Here is a 19,262-nt window from a genome sequence, read left to right as displayed (position 1 = left end):
TGCCATCCTTCTTCTTGCACTGCTGCTGACAGTGGCTCTGCCTTCAGAACTGGGCTCCCGGCCATCAGCCACTGCTCTCCAGCTGCCCAGCTCTGAAGGCAGCGCCGCTGCCATCAGCAGCGCAGAAGTAAGGGTAGAAGTACCGCAGCCCCTCACCTACAATAACCTTACAACACCTCCCCCCCAACTCCTTTATGGGTCAAGACCCCTACAATTACAATTACAACACTGAAATTTCAGATTTAAATATCTGAAATAATGAAATTTTTGATTTTTAAAATCCTATGACCATGAAATTGACCAAAATGCACTGGGAATTTGATAGGGACCTACTTATAGTATCCCTTTGTTACTCTTAGTGAATACAAAGATGGTGATTTAATTAGTTCATAAAAATAAGAAGCTGGATCTACAAAAGAGGCTAATGAATAGATTTTAAATATATGGGCCAGGTCCTCAGCTGGCATAAATTTGTGTAGCTCCATTGAAGTTGAGGATCTAGTCCTATAATGTACACACCTATATTTACTTTTGAATAAATCTAAAATGGATAAATACAATAAATTATACATTTAATTTATCTGATTCAAAGCATAAGGTCAAATTCTCTTACCCCCGTGCAGATCCCAAACAAACAAACTTTGTGCAGGGTACCCATGTGGGTGATGAGGGGCATCCTGCCCCAGCAACCCAGAGCCTACGTGAGGAGCAGCCATGCTACCACATTTAAGTGGGACTTTTGGCCAGGAGATCCATGTAATTTCCAGACATACTTGTCATGCCCTTGCCTGTGCCCTAATGTGCCTGCAGTGCCTTCTTAGAACTGCCAAACAGTGGTTCTGCTGCTTTTCAGGTCTTGTGCATCTGTGTAACTAGGAGGCAGGATTCACTGCTAAATAATAATGGTGATAACTTCATTGCTAGCTTTGATAGCTAAAGAAAACCAGCAATTCATAAATACTGAAACATGGTATTATCTAATGGCCTATATATGCTGGTTTCTAGAGAAAGCACTAAAATAATAATCACTACTACTTGTCTGTTAAATTTCAAAACTAATTAAAAACCAACAACAATAGGAATGTCACTTGTTCATTAACATTTGTAAGCCACAAATTGTTACCTCTTCTCCTTCATTAATTCATTCAGTGCTATCAAAACTAAGGTGTCCTGATTGTGTTATACTATCGGTAGCATAACTCCCATGTATTTCCCTTTTCTGGTTGTAATAACATTTGCATGAGTTAGAGATCTGCTGCATCTTTTGTTTGTGTTAGCAATATAAACATTAAAGATGTAATTTTTATTAAACCAGTTGATTGAATAAACTAGGATGTTTTCATTCAAAAGAATTTCAAAAATTTTTTACTCCTTGTAAACAGTGGCTCAAATGTAAATGTATCATTTACTACGAAGGAGCTGAAAGCACTTGTGCAGATGGCATAGACCTGAATAATTCAGCTTCATGGACATCTTGTTTTGATTGTATTTACTGTACGCCACATAGACAGTGGTATCTCAAGCCTGGTGGATAAAGGGGAACAGGTTGAGTAAATCATTAAATACTATATACAATACTTGGTTACAATTGCTAACACAAACTTTCCTTTAGGCATTTGTTTGCATGTGGAACTTGTTGTTTATGTATCGTGTAATCTTCTGAGGCTTCTGACTTTTTTTTAATATATCTATTTTAAAGAAAAACATGAACTACAACCAAATGACCTGGCTATCTCAAAATCTCTCGAAGCAACCAGTCGTATGTTTGTCTACAGAAAAGATCTGACTGATACTTTGGTAAGACTGTATGATCTAAAGCTGTTAATGGTTGATTTGTCTGATTCCAAGTCTAAACTTAGTGGTTTTTCACTGATGATAATACTTTTCAATGTACAATTTATTTTTCCAATTTCCTTAATAAAACTTGTCTGGACTAATTTGCAGAAAGGCAGCTGTAGCATAAATAACCGCCAAAGGCTCTTTCTGTAATTTATTGAGCTAATTTTGCCTTTTAAAATAAATGTTCCTGATTTTGAGGGTCTTTACTAAACAGTAGTGGAATTAATGTGTCAAATAGGCTAAAGCTTTTATACCCATTTATAGGGTTTGGTCAACTCATTGACATTTGTTAAAAGAGAAAAATTAAAAGTCAAATAGTGCTTGGTCCCTGTGCAGAGATGGAAATGGGATGAGGATGGAGAGAGCCAATGTGAGGAGCCTTATTTCCTTGTGCCTCTCAGCCACTTTGTAGGGCCAATGCATAATAGCATTTTTCATGCTCTGCTGAGTTCAGCATCTGTTCCTCCCTAGGATGGCTACTGCACAAAAAGGCTCATGTCAGACAGGGGAACTAGGGAGACCCGCAGAGTGAACTATGCTCCGAGGTGCAGTCCCTCTCAGAGTATCTCTTGGGGTGGTGCTACTATACACCACCTGCAATGTAGACCAGCACCTGTCAGGTGCAGTTAGATCCTCAATAAATGAACTTTTCAACAATCTTCTGCCAACATTACAGCTGTGTAGAGACAAGTATATGAGTATTCCAACTGCTATGGTACATTATCAGTATAATTAGACTTCATAAATTTGCCTTATGCAAGAGAAATGTCTAGTTGCATTTTATTGGATGAGTGTGTCCTAAGAGCTGACATGCTGTTATAATGTATCATCCACATTGTTTGCAGACTAGTATCCACCTTTAAAAAAATGTTGTTAATAGCAAAACATTCCCAGCAAGCGATAAGCAATCTAGTTTCATTAGCTACAGAGAGTTTTGTGGAAGGTTTTAAATTTTATTTTGTATCTGTCAAAAAAAGCACTAAAATGATAGCTCAACTGATCAAAATCAGCTTTCATCTGGGCAGATGACACGTGCCAAATTTCAGACTGATGACATAAAAAACGAGAGAAACCTTTTTGAAAATCAAATTTACAATAGAAATGGCAAATGATCCTTAACTCCAGTGGTATTAATGAGTTCCACAGTAATATGCTAAGTAATTTTTGTGAATTAGGTCTTGCATTTTTTTTTATTGCTGCCTGACAATTGCATTCAAAGTAAGCCATTTTTCATCACAAAATTGATGGGTTTTATGTAACTTGTAAATGTGCATTCTGGGCTGCAGGTACATTATATGTATATTCTGTACTATACATCTGGTCTGTTTCCCTACTGGAACTCACCATAACATTGTCTTTATTTTGAATACAAAACTTGCTGGAGCATTATTTCTGATAACAGGCCATAGTGATTTCAAGGATTTCACTTTCATTATGCTGTCTACCTGGTCAGTGTTTTACAATCAGGTTTTAGAGACGGGGGGGGGGGCTACTCATAGATAGATTATTAGGGTTGGAAGGGACCTCAAGAGATCATCTAGTCCAACCCCCCCTGCTCAAAGCAGAATCAATCCCCAAATGGCCCCCTGAAGGATTGAACTCACAACCCTGGGTTTAGCAGGCCAATGCTCAAACCACTGAGCTATCCCTCCCCCAATGCAATAAGAATACATTGATTACATTCTCCTGTAACTCATTGAAGGTGAACAGTGTGATGAAAAACTTAAGTGCACTCAGGGAAGATTACTTTTTCAATGTTGGGTTTTTACTTCAGTGCAGTAGCTAATTCAGGGCAGAGTATCTGGGAATTGCTCAGGATGCTTTTGTTTCTGTCCGTTGACTTAGAATCCATATGCTGAAAATGAGGAATCACTGCAAAGGTCTGTGAGAATTTTGGGAATTAACACCTGGGATCTTGCCTTAGAATTAACATACTTTGATTGGAATCTCTTCAATTCAATTCACGAGGTAAGAAGCAATAGCTTTAGTGTTACCGTATCGCTAATTGTCCAATTTGTTGTGGGTTTTTTTAATCAAAGGTACAAATATGGGTAAAATAAGTCATTAAAAGTTAGAATATAGGCTACAAATGGGAAAAAGAATGTATCATTTAAAATTCATGCTGAAAGGTCTACTCTGTTGTTCATGCAGAGGAAACTGATGCAACATCATATCATTGTCATGATTTCGCAATGTCCTGATGTTGCATCATCATGTTTACGTTGGAACATAAGTATCACAACATTACAGTGCATCAGTATCATATTTAATGCAACAACACTGGGTGGTGAGAATATCACATAAGCCCCAGAAGATGTTTTGGCAACCTTTGATAGCCTGTAAATCTGTTCAGGTAAAGTTGATGCCCCAACATAGGGAAGTTGTACGCATCTTGTTTTTTCTTTGATCATATGTGACATTTTAAATTTGTATTGTTTTATATCTGAAAATAGAAAAGTAAGAAGAGTCTGTCTTTTGCACATAGTAATATTTAAGTAAACTTAAGACTTTTTGATTGAGATCATAAAAGCGATACAATATGGGGTGTGTGTATACATACCCACATCTCCTGTGGAAGGGTCTCCATTAATTTGTATCAAGTTATCACTTTAAGCACAATGTAACCTGTGATTTTAGCAAAGCCACTAGATGCCAACCTAGTGTGGAGGACTTTAAACTAGGTTCAGAGGGGGCAAGTGCCAAAAGTCCACAAGTAAGCATAAAAAAGGGCTAGATGGCTGGGATGGTAGTGGAGGAACATGGAAAATTACTATAGAGTCATAGGTCTTATTATCGATCCCTTTCCTAATGATGCCTAACATTCTGTTCGCTTTTTTGACTGCTGCTGCACATTGAGCAGATGTTTTCAGAGAACTATCCACAATGACTCCAAGATCTCTTTCTTGAGTGGTAACAGCTAAGTTAGACCCCATCATTTTATATGTATAGTTGGGGTTATGTTTTCCAATGTGCATTACTTTGCATTTATCAACACTGAATTTCATCTGCCATTTTGTTGCCTAGTCACCCAGTTTTGTGAGATCCCTTTGTAACTCTTTGCAGTTTGTGTTGGACTTAACTATCTTGAGTAGTTTTGTATCATATGCAAATTTTGCCATATCATCTCCTTCCTCACCTCAAACCTTTTTGATGGTATAGTGAAACACTTCCTCCCTTTTTCCCCCCACCTGTTCTTTCTGAATAAGCTATATCCCTCTATACCAATATCCCAGGCATGAGACTTATCCCACCAAGTCTCTGTAATGTCAATTAAGTCATAATTTAGGTCATGGACTAATACAGAGGAAGAACTGGAAGTATTTCCCATACTCCTTGTATTTGTATATATACATTAAGATGATGGGCAGATTCCCCTACTGAACATAAGAACGGCCATACTGGGTCAGACCAAAGGTCCATCCAGCCCAGTATCCTGTCTACCGACAGTGGCCAATGCCAGGTGCTTCAGAGTGAATGAACAGAACAGGTAATCATCAAGTGTTCCATCCCCTATTGCCCATTACCAGCTTCTAGCAAACAGAGGCGAGGGACACCATCCCTGCCTATCTTGGCTAATAGCCATTGATGGACTATTCATGAATTTATCTAGTTCTTTTTTGAACCCTGTTATAGTCTTGGCCTCCACAACATCCTCTGGCAAGGAGTTCCACAGGTTGACTGTGCATTGCATAAAGAAATACTTCCTTTTGTTGTTTTAAACCTGCTGCCTATTAATTTCATTTGGTGACCCCTAGTTCTTATGCTATGAGAAGGAGTACATAACAATTCCTTATTTACTTTCTTGACACCAGTCATGATTTTATAGACTTCTGTCATATCCCCCCCTTAGTCATCTCATTTTCAAGCTGAAAAGTCCCAATCTTATTAATCTCTCCTCATATGGAAGCTGTTCCATGCCCCTAATCATTTTTGTTGCCCTTTTCTGTACCTTTTCCAATTCCAATATATCTTTTTTGAAATGGAGTGACCACATCTGCACACAGTGTTCAAGATGCCATGGATTTATATAAAGGCAATATGATATTTTTCTGTCTTATGGACTGTGTTTAATTGGTCCTGCTCAGTACAGGGGGCTGGACTTGATGACTTCTTGGGGTCCCTTCCAGCCCAACATTTATGAGATTCTAAAATGGCACAACCATTTAAGGCCCACTCTAGTGCCCCATGTGCCTTTCCACTGACTTTAATGGGCATTGCAATGGGCCCTCTAAAGCATAGTCCTGAGTAACCTAGAAATCTCATGGGAATAAGGTGGATGGAGGGAATAGGGCCAGTGCAACATAAATGTCAAAATCAAAATAGTAGTGAATCATCAACTGAAAAAAATGTGATGCCCCATTGAGAATAAGGGGAAGAATGTGACCTCTTCCATGCCTTTCATCTTAGATCTGTTCTCTGAGCTTTTCTATAAGTTCCATTTAGAAACTTAGAATTTCTATTTAGAAACTTTAAAACTACAGATGGGTGAACTTGTTCAGAAAAAAAAAAAAAGCCTTCCCCTTGCTCCCTGAAGCATTAGCTATTTTCAGAACCAAATCTGAAATGAACTTCTTTTAAGGCTCTGGGACGTTCAGATATGGGTTATTTTTTAGACTGGAGCTAGTAATGATGAAATGTTGAGAGAGACAGACTATTCTTGTCCTATTTCCAGACCAGAAGTAGAGCTGCAGAAAATCTCATAAAAACACTTATTGCAAGATTTCCAACCCACATGCAAACTCAAGGGGTTCCAATAAGCCTCTAAACTCCAAATCAGAACTTTGAACCATTTGAGATTAACTCATCACTGATTCAGACACCCCTTATAAATAGCAATGATTTCTTACCTAATCTAATTTTAAAAAATATATTAAATTTTAGATCATTTTAACTTTATTTACAGTTTTTAAAAGCCCTACTAATACAATAATTGTGTTCCAGCAAGAGCTGATATACTTCACCTTCAGCAGACAAGGCAGTGGTGAAAACACTGTGAATCTTAGTCTTCTGCTTCAAAGATGCAACGAAGTACAACTCTGGGTGGCCACAGAGATACTCCTCTGCAGTCAGCTCTGTAAACGTGTACAGCTAGTGAAAAAATTCATCAAGATTGCTGCCCAGTAAGTAACTAAAGTTGAAACTGGAATCCTTCAATGAACATCTTTTATCTTTTCATTTGTGGGGGAGAGAGACAAAGTGATGAAAGGGAATTTGTTATTATCCCTTGTCTTTAAATGTTTAGTAAGTGTGATGTACACATAAAATGGTCTATAAATAACAATATTAACAAACCCTGGCAAAACCCAGGCATAATGCAGCTGTATGCTTCATCTATATGGCTGTCCTTTGTATCAAACAATGATGTCATGGCCTCTTGTGTGTTCTCTTGTGGCTGTGTAGTTTGATCCATGAAGATCAAAGTCACAAGCAAATTTCACATAGGAATGCACAAGCTCCCACTAAAGACTTGGCATGAGATTTGGCCACTTTTTCAGTCAGTTTTCCATCTCTGTCTTTCTCAAAGTGTTTACAACCTTCCTTGATAGTTGCTCTCCATTCAAGTCTTCCTCTTCAGCTCAGCCAATGCACTTACAACGTAACCTGCAAAATTCAAGCTATTTCATTAATGTCTTTTGATGAGACCACCAAACTCACTTGCAATGTTAACCTTAAGCCTATACCTCCAGAGATGAGACTACTCCAGACTGAGCTATTGCACAGTTTGCTCCTCTTGAGTGCGCTTAATTTAACTAAATTGTTACATCATTTAGTTACATTTGCTAAATTTTAACTGAGAATACTGGATGGGCAATTCCTGCTCCATTACTAACATTATTCGCCTTTACTATATGCTTGTGGAACATAATACAAGTAAATACTGTACACGGAGAGTCCATTTCTCTTTAATCATGACTGTTTTAGCAACCAAGGGAATGAAGCTATAGAAACAAATGCAGCCATTCTCCTCACCTCTATCATACATTTGTTGGTCTGCTGCAGTATGTGAATATTCATGTTCATAGAAAATGTATAATTTGTTCCCACATCTATCCCTTTGCCGATTGACTTGATTTAATTTGTTCCAAGAGAGGCAATTATATACAGAAGGCCATTCTCTGCTGAACCAGTGTCTTTGGTGAAGTGCATTCTGTTAATCTAATACAATGTACTTACAAATGCAATTTGTTTTGGTCTGCAAGTTTTGTGCTATCCAGCAATGCATTCATTTCCAGGCTTATCAGTTCCTAACTTTGTTCTTATTCTGTCTGAAAGGATTGATTTCATGTGGCTCACTGGCTTCCCTGGTAACACTAATTTGTATTTCTAGAAGAGTTTCATTGCTGTTTCCCATGAATAGGGATATATATATGCCCCTAGAGTCAGAGGTTGCTATGTCTGAGTTAATTCCATCTCTTTTAGGGGAATGTGAAGTTAAAGTTGTAGAAACCAAATTTGGTAACTGGAAAATAGAAGAGAGCATTTTATATTTGCGTTATTGATGTGCTCATCATTGTAGTATCTAGGAACCAAAATATAGATGCAGATTTAGATGAGCTTGTAGTTCATTCAAATGCTGCTCTACTCAGAAAAGTGACTCTCAAAAAGCAGCATTGTAGGGTTCCATTTTTATTGTATCTAACTGACTCTCAGAACAAATTGGTGCATGGGGAATGTTTGGGGTATGGTAGGGAGGGGAGTGGCTTGAGCTCAGTATGTTCAGGCTGCTCTAACTCTTACCAGGGCAGAGAGTTAGGGTATGTCTACACTACAAGAGTAGTTCGATTTAACTTAGGTCGAATTTGTGGATTCGACCTTATGAAGTCAAATTTGTGTATCCACACTAAGGACACTAATTCGACTTTGTGAGTCCACACTAACGGGGCAAGCGTCGACATTGGAAGCGGTGCATTCTGGGCAGCTATCCCACAGTTCCCGCAGTCCCCGCTTCCCATTGGAATGCTGGGTAGAGCCCCCAATGCCTGCTGGGGGAAAAATGTGTCGAGGGTGGTTTTGGGTAACTGTCGTCATTCAACCGTCACTCCCGCCCTCCCTCCCTGAAAGCGCCGGCGGGAAATCTGTTAGTGCATTTTTCTGGTCAGTGACAGCGCGGACGCCACAGCACTGCGAGCATGGAGCCCGCTGCGATCATCGCTGCACTTATGGCCGTTGTCAACTCCTCGCACCTTATCGTCCACCTCTTCCACAGTCAGCTGCTGAGAAATCGGGCGAGGAGGCTCCGGCAGCGCGGTGAGGACATGAAGTGTCAGAGTGGCACAGACCTCTCACAAAGCACGGGATCCCGCGCCGCGGAGATCATGGTGGCAATGGGTCACGTTCATGCTCTGGAACGGTGATTCTGGGCCCGGGAAACAAGCACGGACTGGTGGGACCGCATAGTGCTGCAGGTCTGGGATGAATCACAGTGGCTGCGAAACTTCAGGATGCGTAAGGGCACTTTCCTTGAACTCTGTGACTTGCTGTCCCCTGCCCTGAAGCGCCAGGACACCCAGATGCGAGCAGCCCTGAGTGTGCAGAAGCGAGTGGCCATAGCCCTCTGGAAACTTGCCACGCCAGACAGCTACCGGTCAGTAGCGAACCACTTTGGCGTGGGCAAATCTACCGTGGGGGTTGCTGTGATGCAAGTAGCCACGCAATCGTTGAGCTACTGCTCTCAAAGGTAGTGACCCTGGGAAACGTCCAGGTCGTCATAGATGGCTTCGCTGCGATGGGATTCCCAAACTGCGGTGGGGCTATAGATGGGACTCACATCCCTATCCTGGGACCGGCCCACCAGGCCAGCCAGTATATTAACCGAAAGGGCTACTTTTCAATGGTGCTGCAAGCACTGGTGGACCATAGGGGACGTTTTACCAACATCTACGTCGGGTGGCCGGGCAAGGTTCATAACGCGCGTGCTTTCAGGAACTCTTGTCTGTTTAGACGCCTGCAGGAAGGTAGTTCCTTCCCAGACCACAAAATAACTGTTGGGGATGTGGAGATGCCTACAGTGATCCTCGGGGACCCAGCCTACCCGCTAATGCCCTGGCTCATGAAGCCCTATACAGGCGCCTTGGACAGTGACAAGGAGCTCTTCAACTACCGGCTGAGCAAGTGCAGAATGGTGGTGGAGTGTGCTTTCGGACGTCTCAAGGGGAGATGGAGGAGCTTACTGACTCGCTCGGATCTCAGCGAAACCAATATCCCCATTGTTATTGCAGCTTGCTATGTGCTCCACAATCTCTGTGAGAGCAAGGGGGAGACCTTTATGGTGGGATGGGAGGTTGAGGCAAATCGCCTGGCTGCTGATTACGCTCAGCCAGACACCCGTGCGATTAGAAGAGCCCAGCGGGAAGCGCTGTGCATCCGGGAGGCTTTGAAAGCTAAGTTCCTCAGAGAGCAGGGTAACCTATGACTGTCCAGTCTCTTTACAGAGAAGCTGAACCTGCCCCTGTTTCAGTTACTATTAACTTTTTTCAGCGGTTACATACCCCGTTCACCAGGTTTCCCCCCTTCCAACAGACGTTTAAAAATAAAGTTATTGGAACATTGTTAATTAAGAAAGTTTTTTCTTTACTAACGAATTTGCATTAAAGGGTTCAAACAGGGACGCAGACTGTGGTGGGTACGGTGTGCAGTGATGTACAGACCGCTTCTACACTCGAGGAATGACAGGCTCCTGCTCCTACAGCGGTCTCTGGGGGGAGGACAGTTACAGGAGGGTGTGCAGGAACGGGTGGGTTTGCCGGAAGGGGTGAGGGGTGTGTGGGAAGGGTGAGTAGGTGTAGGGGGATGAGGGCTCTGGCTGGGGCTCAGGGCATCGGAGAGGCTCATGGCTAGGGTGGAAGGGCATGGTAAGGGCAGCCTGCCTTGCCATTTGTGGATGCCAGGCGCTCGGACCCTGGGGCAGCATACACCTCCCAGACTGACCTGGGGCAGCAGACACCTCCCAGAGTGACCCGGGTGCCTAGTGACTGCACTCTCTGTGTGACCTGCTGTTGATCCTGCCCCCATGTCTGTACCCTGGTAATGGTGGCTGTCCTATGCAATTAACAAACCCCTATCTCCCCTTCACACAAAGTCTTCTGCAAAGAAACATGACGGAAACAGTAATTAACAGCAAACTATTTTTAATATTCAACTACACAGTTGGGAGATGAAACTGGGATTTGGGATTGGGTGAGCCAGGAAGGGAAGCAATTCTCATACTTTAGGGAATGAGAGCTGTTTGTTACATGAGCGCTCTGCTGGGGTGGAGTGACAGTTTTCACAGCCCCTAGCGCCCCTCCTTCTTGTTATTTTGGGTGAGGGGGGGATAGGACTTTGTGGCGGGGGAGGGCGGTTGCAGATACAGTGCAGGGGGGCTCTCTTCTCCTGCCTGCGGTCCTGCAGAACATCCACAAGGCGCCGGAGCGTGTCCGTTTGCTCCCTCATTAGGCCAAGCAGCGTTTGAGTCGCCTGCTGGTCTTCCTGCCGCCACCTGTCCTCCCGTTCGCTGTGTGAGCGCTGCTGCTGAGAGAGGGTCTCCCTCCACTGGCTCTGCTGGGCCGCCTCGGCTCTGGAGCAGGCCATCAGTTCAGCGAACATCTCATCCCGAGTCTTTTTCTTTCGCCGCCTAATCTGTGCCAGCCTCTGTGAGGGGGATGCCGGGGCAGGTCGGGAAACAGCCGCAGCTGTGTGATGGGAAAAAGGAAGTGATTTCCTTGCAAAGATACATGTTTGCGAACACTGAACACAGTCTAGTCTGTCTCTGTGAACAAGACCATACACGGCACCTATCTCATGCGCTCTCAGGACAAGTTCGAATTTTCGGCATTCGCTTTCATTGCCTGGGGTCTTGCACTGGAGATCAGACAAGCGGGGCAGGACAGCAGAATCCGTGTAGCAGCCAGGCCTGGTAAGCCGTAAAGTTTAGGCTGCTTAACAGTTAATGGATAGCAGTGCCCTCCTGCTGCAGGCAATCTGGAAAGCATAAACTCTGACCCTGTTCCACCCCCTCGCGGCTGTCCCCGGGAAAGATCCCTGTATGCTTCCCCTCTGCAGCCTCCACCACGTGACTGTTAAACGACGCTTATTGTTATGCAAAGGAAAAGTGAAGCATTCACAATAGTAACATTAAAGTAATTCCCCTAATTAGATGCAGCAGTCGCCGAGCGAGATCACCCTGAGGTGGGTCACTAAGAGAGACAGAGAGCGCATGCTGCGTGAAACCCTGCACAGACCAGGGCCCTATGCTGCCATGCTCGTCGAGGCAATGCTCCCACTGTACGTGAGGATAGCCTGGCGCGGAAGAGTGTGCTTCCATGGAGCACCCAATAAGGCCCCTCTCCCCAGGAACCTCCTGCGGAGGCTTTTCGAGTACCTCTACGAGAGCTTCGTGGAACTCTCTCAAGAGGATTTCTGTTCTATCCCCATAAACATTGACCTTCTTTTCATATAGTTTTTATTCCTGTTTTTAAAAAAATAAATGTTTACATATTTATAGCACTTACCGACTGATCCTTCCCCTGATTCAGAGTCCGGGTTAACGGCCGGGGAGGGTTGGTAGGGGATCTCTGTGAGGCTGATGAAGAGATCCTGGCTGTCGGGGAAAGCAGTATTGTAAGCGCTGTCGCCTGCCTCGTCCTCCACAAACCCTTCCTCATCTTCCCCATCCGCGAACATCGCCGAGGAACTGCCCGTCAACACTATCCCATCCTCAGAGTCCACGGTCACTGGTGGGGCAGTGGTGGCAGACGCAGCGAGAATGGCATGCAGTGCCTCGTAAAAGCGGCATGTCTGGGGCTGGGCTCCGGAGCGTCCGTTTGCCGCTTTGATTTTTTGATAGCCTTGTCTCAGGTCCTTGATTTTCACGCGGCACTGCGTTGCATCCCGGCTGTATCCTCTGAGTGCCATGGCTTTGGAGACCTTCTCGTAGGTCTTTGCATTCTGTTTTTTGGAGCGCAGCTCCGAAAGCACAGACTCATCGCCCCACACAGCGATCAGATCCAAGACTTCCTGGTCAGTCCATGCTGGGGCCCTCTTTCTACTCTGAGATTGCATGGACCCCTCTCCCGGAGAGCTCTGCATCGTTGCCGCTGCTGCTGAGCTCGCCCCGATGTCCAACCAGGAATTGAGATTCAAACTGGCCAGACAGGAAAAGGAATTCAAATTTTCCCAGGGCTTTTCCTGTATGGCTGATCAGAACATCTGAGCTCAGACTGCTGTCCAGAGCGTCAACACAGTGGTGCACTGTGGGATAGCTCCTGGAGCTACTAAGGTCGATTTCCGTCCACACATAGGCTAACTCGACATAGCCATGTCGAATTTAGCGCTACTCCCCTCGTCGGGGTGGAGTACCGAATTCGAACTAAAGAGCCCTCTAGGTCGAACTAATTAGCTTCCTGGTGTGGACGGTTGCACGGTTAAATCGAATTAACGCTGCTAAATTCGACATAAACTCCTAGTGTAGACCAGGCCTTTGAGAGCCATAACCAGCTCTCTGATTGTCCTCTGTTCTGCTGCTCCCAGATGCAGGATGTAGCAGAAAATCTGACCTAACATCTCCCTGAGCTCCAGCTGAGTCAATGTAGGGCCATAACTTAAATCCCTGTGTTTGGCGCTCTTACACTGTATTGATGAGTTCCCTAGAAATACCCAAAATAGATGAACAGGAGAATTTTATTTTAATGTAGAAAAATGCAAAAAGCAGAGAGAATGTTTTAAGAACATTGATACCTACACTTTTACAAATTAGAAATTCTACCCAAAAAATTAATGTTAACAAAGAAAGAAGGAACCACTACTCTGATTATACAGGAGAATTGTAGAAGCAATATTTAAGGAGAGTAGGTGAAGTAAAGGGAATTATTGATCAGTTAGTCTAATATAGATGCCAGGTTATTTCCTTGAGGAAATAAATCTGTATGCACTTAGAAGTAATCCTCTTGATATGAGAGAGCTAGACAGGTAAGCATGCATTTGGGAAAAACAGATGATGACAATTGGATATAATTACAAGTTTGGTAAGCAAAATAGTACAGTGGACATAAACTCTTATCCAAAATTCATTAAAGTCAATGGAAGATTTGTAAAAACCAATAGCATGAGACATTTCATGCCATGAAGAGTTTAAGGCCAATCTAAGGCTTGGATCATGCAAACACATAGGGTACATCTACACAGCTGTAACAGACCTGTTGGCCCAGGTTAGCTGACTCAGGCTCACAGGGTTCAGGCTGTGGGGCTATAAAATTGCAGCATATACATTCAGGTTCAGGCTGCAGCCTGAGCTCTGAGACCCCTAAGGTATGTCTAGACTGCAATGTAAGACCAGGGCTAGTAGACTTGAGTTGGCAGGCTCTGGGTTTGTTAATCTAGGGCTTGAATGTCTAACTCCAGGTTAGGAATTGTTGAACCCTCGGTTCCAACCTTGGGCTCCAGTGTCAATTCTGCTAAGTAGGCCCAAGTCCAACCACCCATATCCCAGACTTCCTAGTTCCCTCTCAAAATGTGGTCACTCTAGCCCTTTGTGGTACAGTGTGCAAAATTCTCCACCAAACTTGACTGTCCACAGGACAAAAAAAAGTCTGCTTGTGCAATTGTGGAATACACTTGGCAGACTCCCAGAGCACTATTCCTGTGGGATGGCCTTTACACACTGCAAAGCAGTAGGACTTGAACCATGGGTCCTGGCTCGACTCAGGCTCAGAACCTCCACCCTGTGTGGTCCTATTACCCTGGGTCTGATCTCTGAGTTAGCATGACTTGTGTGTGCAAGAAACGGGGGTTAATCTTGAGCCTGAATTCAAACCCTGACCTTACATTGCAGTGTAGACATACCTTTAGGCACGTACTTAACGTTACTTAAATGAGTAATCCCACTGAGGACAGTGGGACTGCTCATATGCTTAATGTTAATTTTAAGACACAATCCCAGCATATCTAATTTTTATAGTTGAACTTCAGATACAGTCTTGCTTGAGAATCTGCTTGAGAAAGTGGAATGATACTGGTTGGATAGCATGCTATAGTTTTGTGATTACATATTTGCCAATGGGCTAAAAGTAAATAGGGAATAATCATATATAAGAACGGCCATACTGGGTCAGACCAAAGGTCCATCAAGCCCAGTATCCTGTCCTTTGACAGTGGCCAATAGCAGATGCTTCAAGGGGAATGAACTGACAGGTTATCATCAAGTGATCCATGCCCTGTCACCCAAGCCCAGCTTCTGGCAAACAGAGGCTAGGGACACCATTCCTGCCCATCCTGGCTAATAACCATTGATGGACCTATCTTCCATGAATCTATCTAGCTCCCTTTTGAACCCTGTTTTAGTATTGGCCTTCACAACACCCTCTGGCAAGGAGTTCCAGAGGTTGACAGTGCATTGTGTGAAACAATACTTTCTTGTGTTTGTTTTAAACCTGCTACCTATTAATTTCATTTGGTGGCCCCTTGTTCTTGTATTATGAGAAGGAGTAAATAACACTTCCTTATTTACTTTCTCTACACCAGTCATGATTTTATAGTTCTGTCGTATCCCCCTTTAGTCGCCTCTTTTCTAAGCTGAAAAGTCTCAGTCTTATTAATCTCTCCTTCTATAGTAAAACATGAAATTAGAGAGGTATCCAGCAGAATTTCACAGTTATCAGTAATAGGGACCAGTATTAACTAATAATTAATCCAGAGAGATATGTAAATTGAACATTAGCAGACCATAACAAATTATGAGGGACTGCAAATACATTGGAGGGTAGAGAGAAAATACAGAATGACCTAAAGAGTTTAGTGTTATGTGCAAACAACAATAAGGAGAGATTTAATTTAGATAAATGCAGAGTAATACAACTAGGGAATACTAATACAAACCCAAAGAAATATACAAGAGATTGTTTAAGAGCAGCATTGTGGAGGAGGTCCTTGCGTGATAATAGGTGACAATTTAAAGGCAAGGTCAAGGTGTGATGTTGCAAAGAATACATCTGATGTAGGATTTATGTTTATAGAGAAGTAGCAAATGAGAGAATAGAAAAGTAAACGTAGAAACTGTCCTCTCCCCGCCATAGATGCATTTCATTGGCCAGGCTAGAATTCAAGTACTGTGTACAGTTTTCTATTTTTTTTCAGTGTGGGGGTATAGTGGGGAGTTGATAAATTATGACAAAGAAGAATAACAAACCTGAAAAAAGGATTGCAGGCCTTGACTGTGAAGAGAAATGTAGGGAAATGAATATGTATAACTTACAGAAAAGATGATAAAGGAGGGTGAAAATATTTATATAATAACACAATAGAGGGCAAGGAATCATTCTGTGAGGTAAAGAACAGGTAATCATTTTAGTGTAGAGGACAATCTTGTATTAGTGCAGGAAAGTTGGACTTGATAACCTGGGATATCTTTCTATCCCAATTATCTATTATTCTCTGAGAACAGGAAATTAGAGTGTAATGTCCATTTTCTAAAAAACATTATTGTTCTACAGCTGCAAAGCCCAAAGAAACCTGAACTCATTCTTTGCCATTGTTATGGGTCTCAACACTGCATCTGTCAGCCGGCTGTCTCAAACCTGGGAGGTAAGCCATGTCTTTGTATCTTTTCAATCTTGTCAAAACTATATTTTGTACAAGTTTTTGATGGTGTTTTTTTTTTTTAAATACTAGCTCTACATGCTGAAATCAAGTGTGAGGAAAGTGGTGGTGGTGGTGGTGGTGGGGAGTGTCAGTATAGAGATGTTTACATTACCTGTAAATGCAGACTACCTGAGAATACTAAATTTATTCTTGCAGAAGTTTTAAATAAGGATAAAGCAAAGAAAGGTCTCCAAGATTAGATGAGTTATCCATAAAGGTCCAGAAATTATTAGTAGTACAGTTTTGAATTATAGTGGAGAACACTAGTTAAATTTATGTAAGGAATGGATTCCAGAGAAACAGAATCATTACATATGGAAGAGGTTTCGTTTAAAATTTTACAAAATAAAGAGAGACCCTCATAAGGGTAACCCTTGATTTGAATCTGTAATGCAAACAAGAATAAAGTGCCTCCAATGGATGCTATCAAAAATACCCTCAAGCACAACAAGCAGAATTCAAACAGCAGAAAGGGGCTTATACTCAGCCATATTAAGACTGAAGTCATCCCCTCCCATACAAAATAACATGGAAAGAAAAATGAACTGCATATGTCAGTGACTAATGCTGTGGTGAAACAAGAGCCAACAATTCCCAGTATGGGGAGGAGCTTGTGGGAGCCCAGAAAGGCAAAGGGTAGGAACCAGTAAATGATTGGATGGCTCAAAATCTTCAGAGAAATCTGCAAATCTTGGGGCATCTGTCTGCACAGAAAGCGAGCCCCTCTGCATTACTTCCTAAACCACCCTCCATACCAGCAGTGCTGCTCACTCAGGAGCTAAGCTACCATTGCCTACCTGTTGGGGCCTGCCTCCATCCCACTCTTTGAGGGAGTAGGGTAAAAAGGTGTGGACTGGGAGTAAATACTGTAGAAAAGGTACCAGCATGTCTACTCTGGAGCAGTGGAACTGCAGCAGCTTGGCTGCTTTTGGAATGTGTTCTGTGCCGCTGATGTATTTCAGCCTCTAAGAATAAAATGTGGTGTTTATCTGAACAATTACAGTACTTATCAGTGGATCAACAATGGATAAAGTGTCTTTCTTATACACTCTGTGTGTGCATGTGAATAAATATAATAAAATACACACAGGCAGTTTTTTCTTTTTGAAATGTCTGTAGCCACAGTTGTTTGCTTGGCATTCTTTAAATTTGCAAAAATGTACTGCAGAAAAATTTCAAAATCCAAAAGCTTGTATGCATCAGTAATTTGAATTCTTGGAAATAGAGAACAATGCTTATAAATTAATCATTATTACTTATATATGCAAATTAAGTCACCTAAATTCAAGCAACCAGTTATACACCAACCTATGCTGAATATGCACTTGCATTCTTATATAGATGGCTGCATTCCCAGGCACGCCCTACTATTTTTGTGCTCAATATACAGTGTTTTAAGGCATCTAACTTCCTCTGGTTGAAGATGTTAAAATCTGTGCAAGTACAATTCCACATGCAGCTCTTTAGGTGTGCAGTTGCTAGTGTTTTAATTATACAGCACAGGTAAATTTTTTAAAAATTGAGAGTATAATCCTGCAAAACTGTACTTGTATGAGTAGTCTCAGTGGGCCTGATTCTCCTCCCAGTTACATCAATGTATATCAGGAGTAACTGAGGTTAGTGTGAGACAAGAATCTGGCCCATTGACTTGTAGGATTGAACCCTGAGCCCACATTTTAGGAAAAGAGTTAGGAGATTATTGAAATTGCATCTGAATTACTGAGTATCTAAATTGTCAGCCTGTGGTGGTGTTTCCATCTTCACAAATGTATTAAGACAAATGGGGCAGACATGGAAGTTAGTGAGGAAGATGAAAACAGATGTTCAGAAGCAATTTTCATAAAAGAATCATGAATGTGTGGAATCTCAAAAGGCAAGGCTGTTAAATCTAATAGACTGGTATTGCTCTAAACATTATTCATAACTGGGGATTTTAGTACTGGGAAAAGAATGATAATTGACTGGGGAAGTGGCTTGGTGCTATTTGACACTTTAAACATGACAGACAATCTCAGAAAGAAAACTGTATTTTTCTGCATATTTTATTTCTTTAATCCCATTTCCTTTTTTCCCCCCACCTCAGAAAATCCCTGGAAAGTTTAAGAAACTCTTCACCGAACTTGAAAGTTTGACAGTAAGTACAGTGCTAGTGCCAGAAAAAATTAGCTCCCCAGTTGTGCCCCCTCTAACTTATTTCCGGTGGAACTGACTGCCTTTGTCTAAAGTTGAGATTGCCTTTCTCTGATCATGGTTTGCCACAGACCGTACACATCTCAGTAGTGCTGCAGTGGTCTCAAAAAAGAGTAAACATACTCATTCTCATGGACTTTGCACAGGGGGAAAATAAAGACTCAAAATCTGTGCTTGGGTTTCCTGGTGTAAATCTGGAAGTAATTCCATTGCCATGGTAGCTAATCACCAGTTTATTGCTCCCCAGCAAAAGATGCTCAGAATCTGTCTTATAAAAACAAAACAAAAAAGTCTGTAGAAAGAGAGAATAGGCATGAAAAAGGGGGGGTGGGGAAATCAAAAGTTTAGAGCCAGACTTTACCTCCCTTACTTGTGTTGTGAGATACTACTCAGCATGAGTATTTCCTTTGCCTTCCCTGAGGCTAGCAAGGTTACCACTGAATTGAGTAAAGATGGCAAAATCTGCCCCTTAATGATTGTTTCATTTTTACATAATTATCACAATTGGAATTCTTATACAATAATTACATGGCCTGAAGTTAGAAATGTTTACAAAAACATTTAATAGTATGTACCAATTTAGAGTTTTAGAATTACAGTACTTATATTGCATAGAACCG

At 42.2% G+C, this 19,262-nt stretch overlaps 1 protein-coding gene across 8 annotated transcripts in view; it reads left to right on the top strand.

The window, feature by feature from the left end:
* The window catches only part of RAPGEF5 (Rap guanine nucleotide exchange factor 5), a 229,774-nt gene that overhangs the window by 191,640 nt on the left and 18,872 nt on the right, over positions 1-19,262 (top strand). For all 8 annotated transcript variants that reach the window (XR_005594557.1, XR_005594556.1, XR_005594555.1 and 5 more), the window contains 5 exons: positions 1,700-1,797; positions 3,685-3,807; positions 6,781-6,959; positions 16,305-16,395; positions 18,536-18,586. Coding sequence is in view for 3 of the 8 variants with exons in the window: in XM_039526096.1 (XP_039382030.1) it covers positions 1,700-1,797; positions 3,685-3,807; positions 6,781-6,959; positions 16,305-16,395; positions 18,536-18,586 (542 nt within the window). In the remaining 5 variants the exon portion in view is untranslated. The remainder of the gene's footprint in view (positions 1-1,699; positions 1,798-3,684; positions 3,808-6,780; positions 6,960-16,304; positions 16,396-18,535; positions 18,587-19,262) is intronic.

The sequence above is a fragment of the Mauremys reevesii genome, linkage group 2, assembly GCF_016161935.1.
Source record: "Mauremys reevesii isolate NIE-2019 linkage group 2, ASM1616193v1, whole genome shotgun sequence".
Lineage (NCBI taxonomy): Eukaryota > Metazoa > Chordata > Testudines > Geoemydidae > Mauremys > Mauremys reevesii.
Note: the sequence above shows the minus strand (reverse complement) of the source record. Positions and strands in the feature narration are given on the sequence as shown.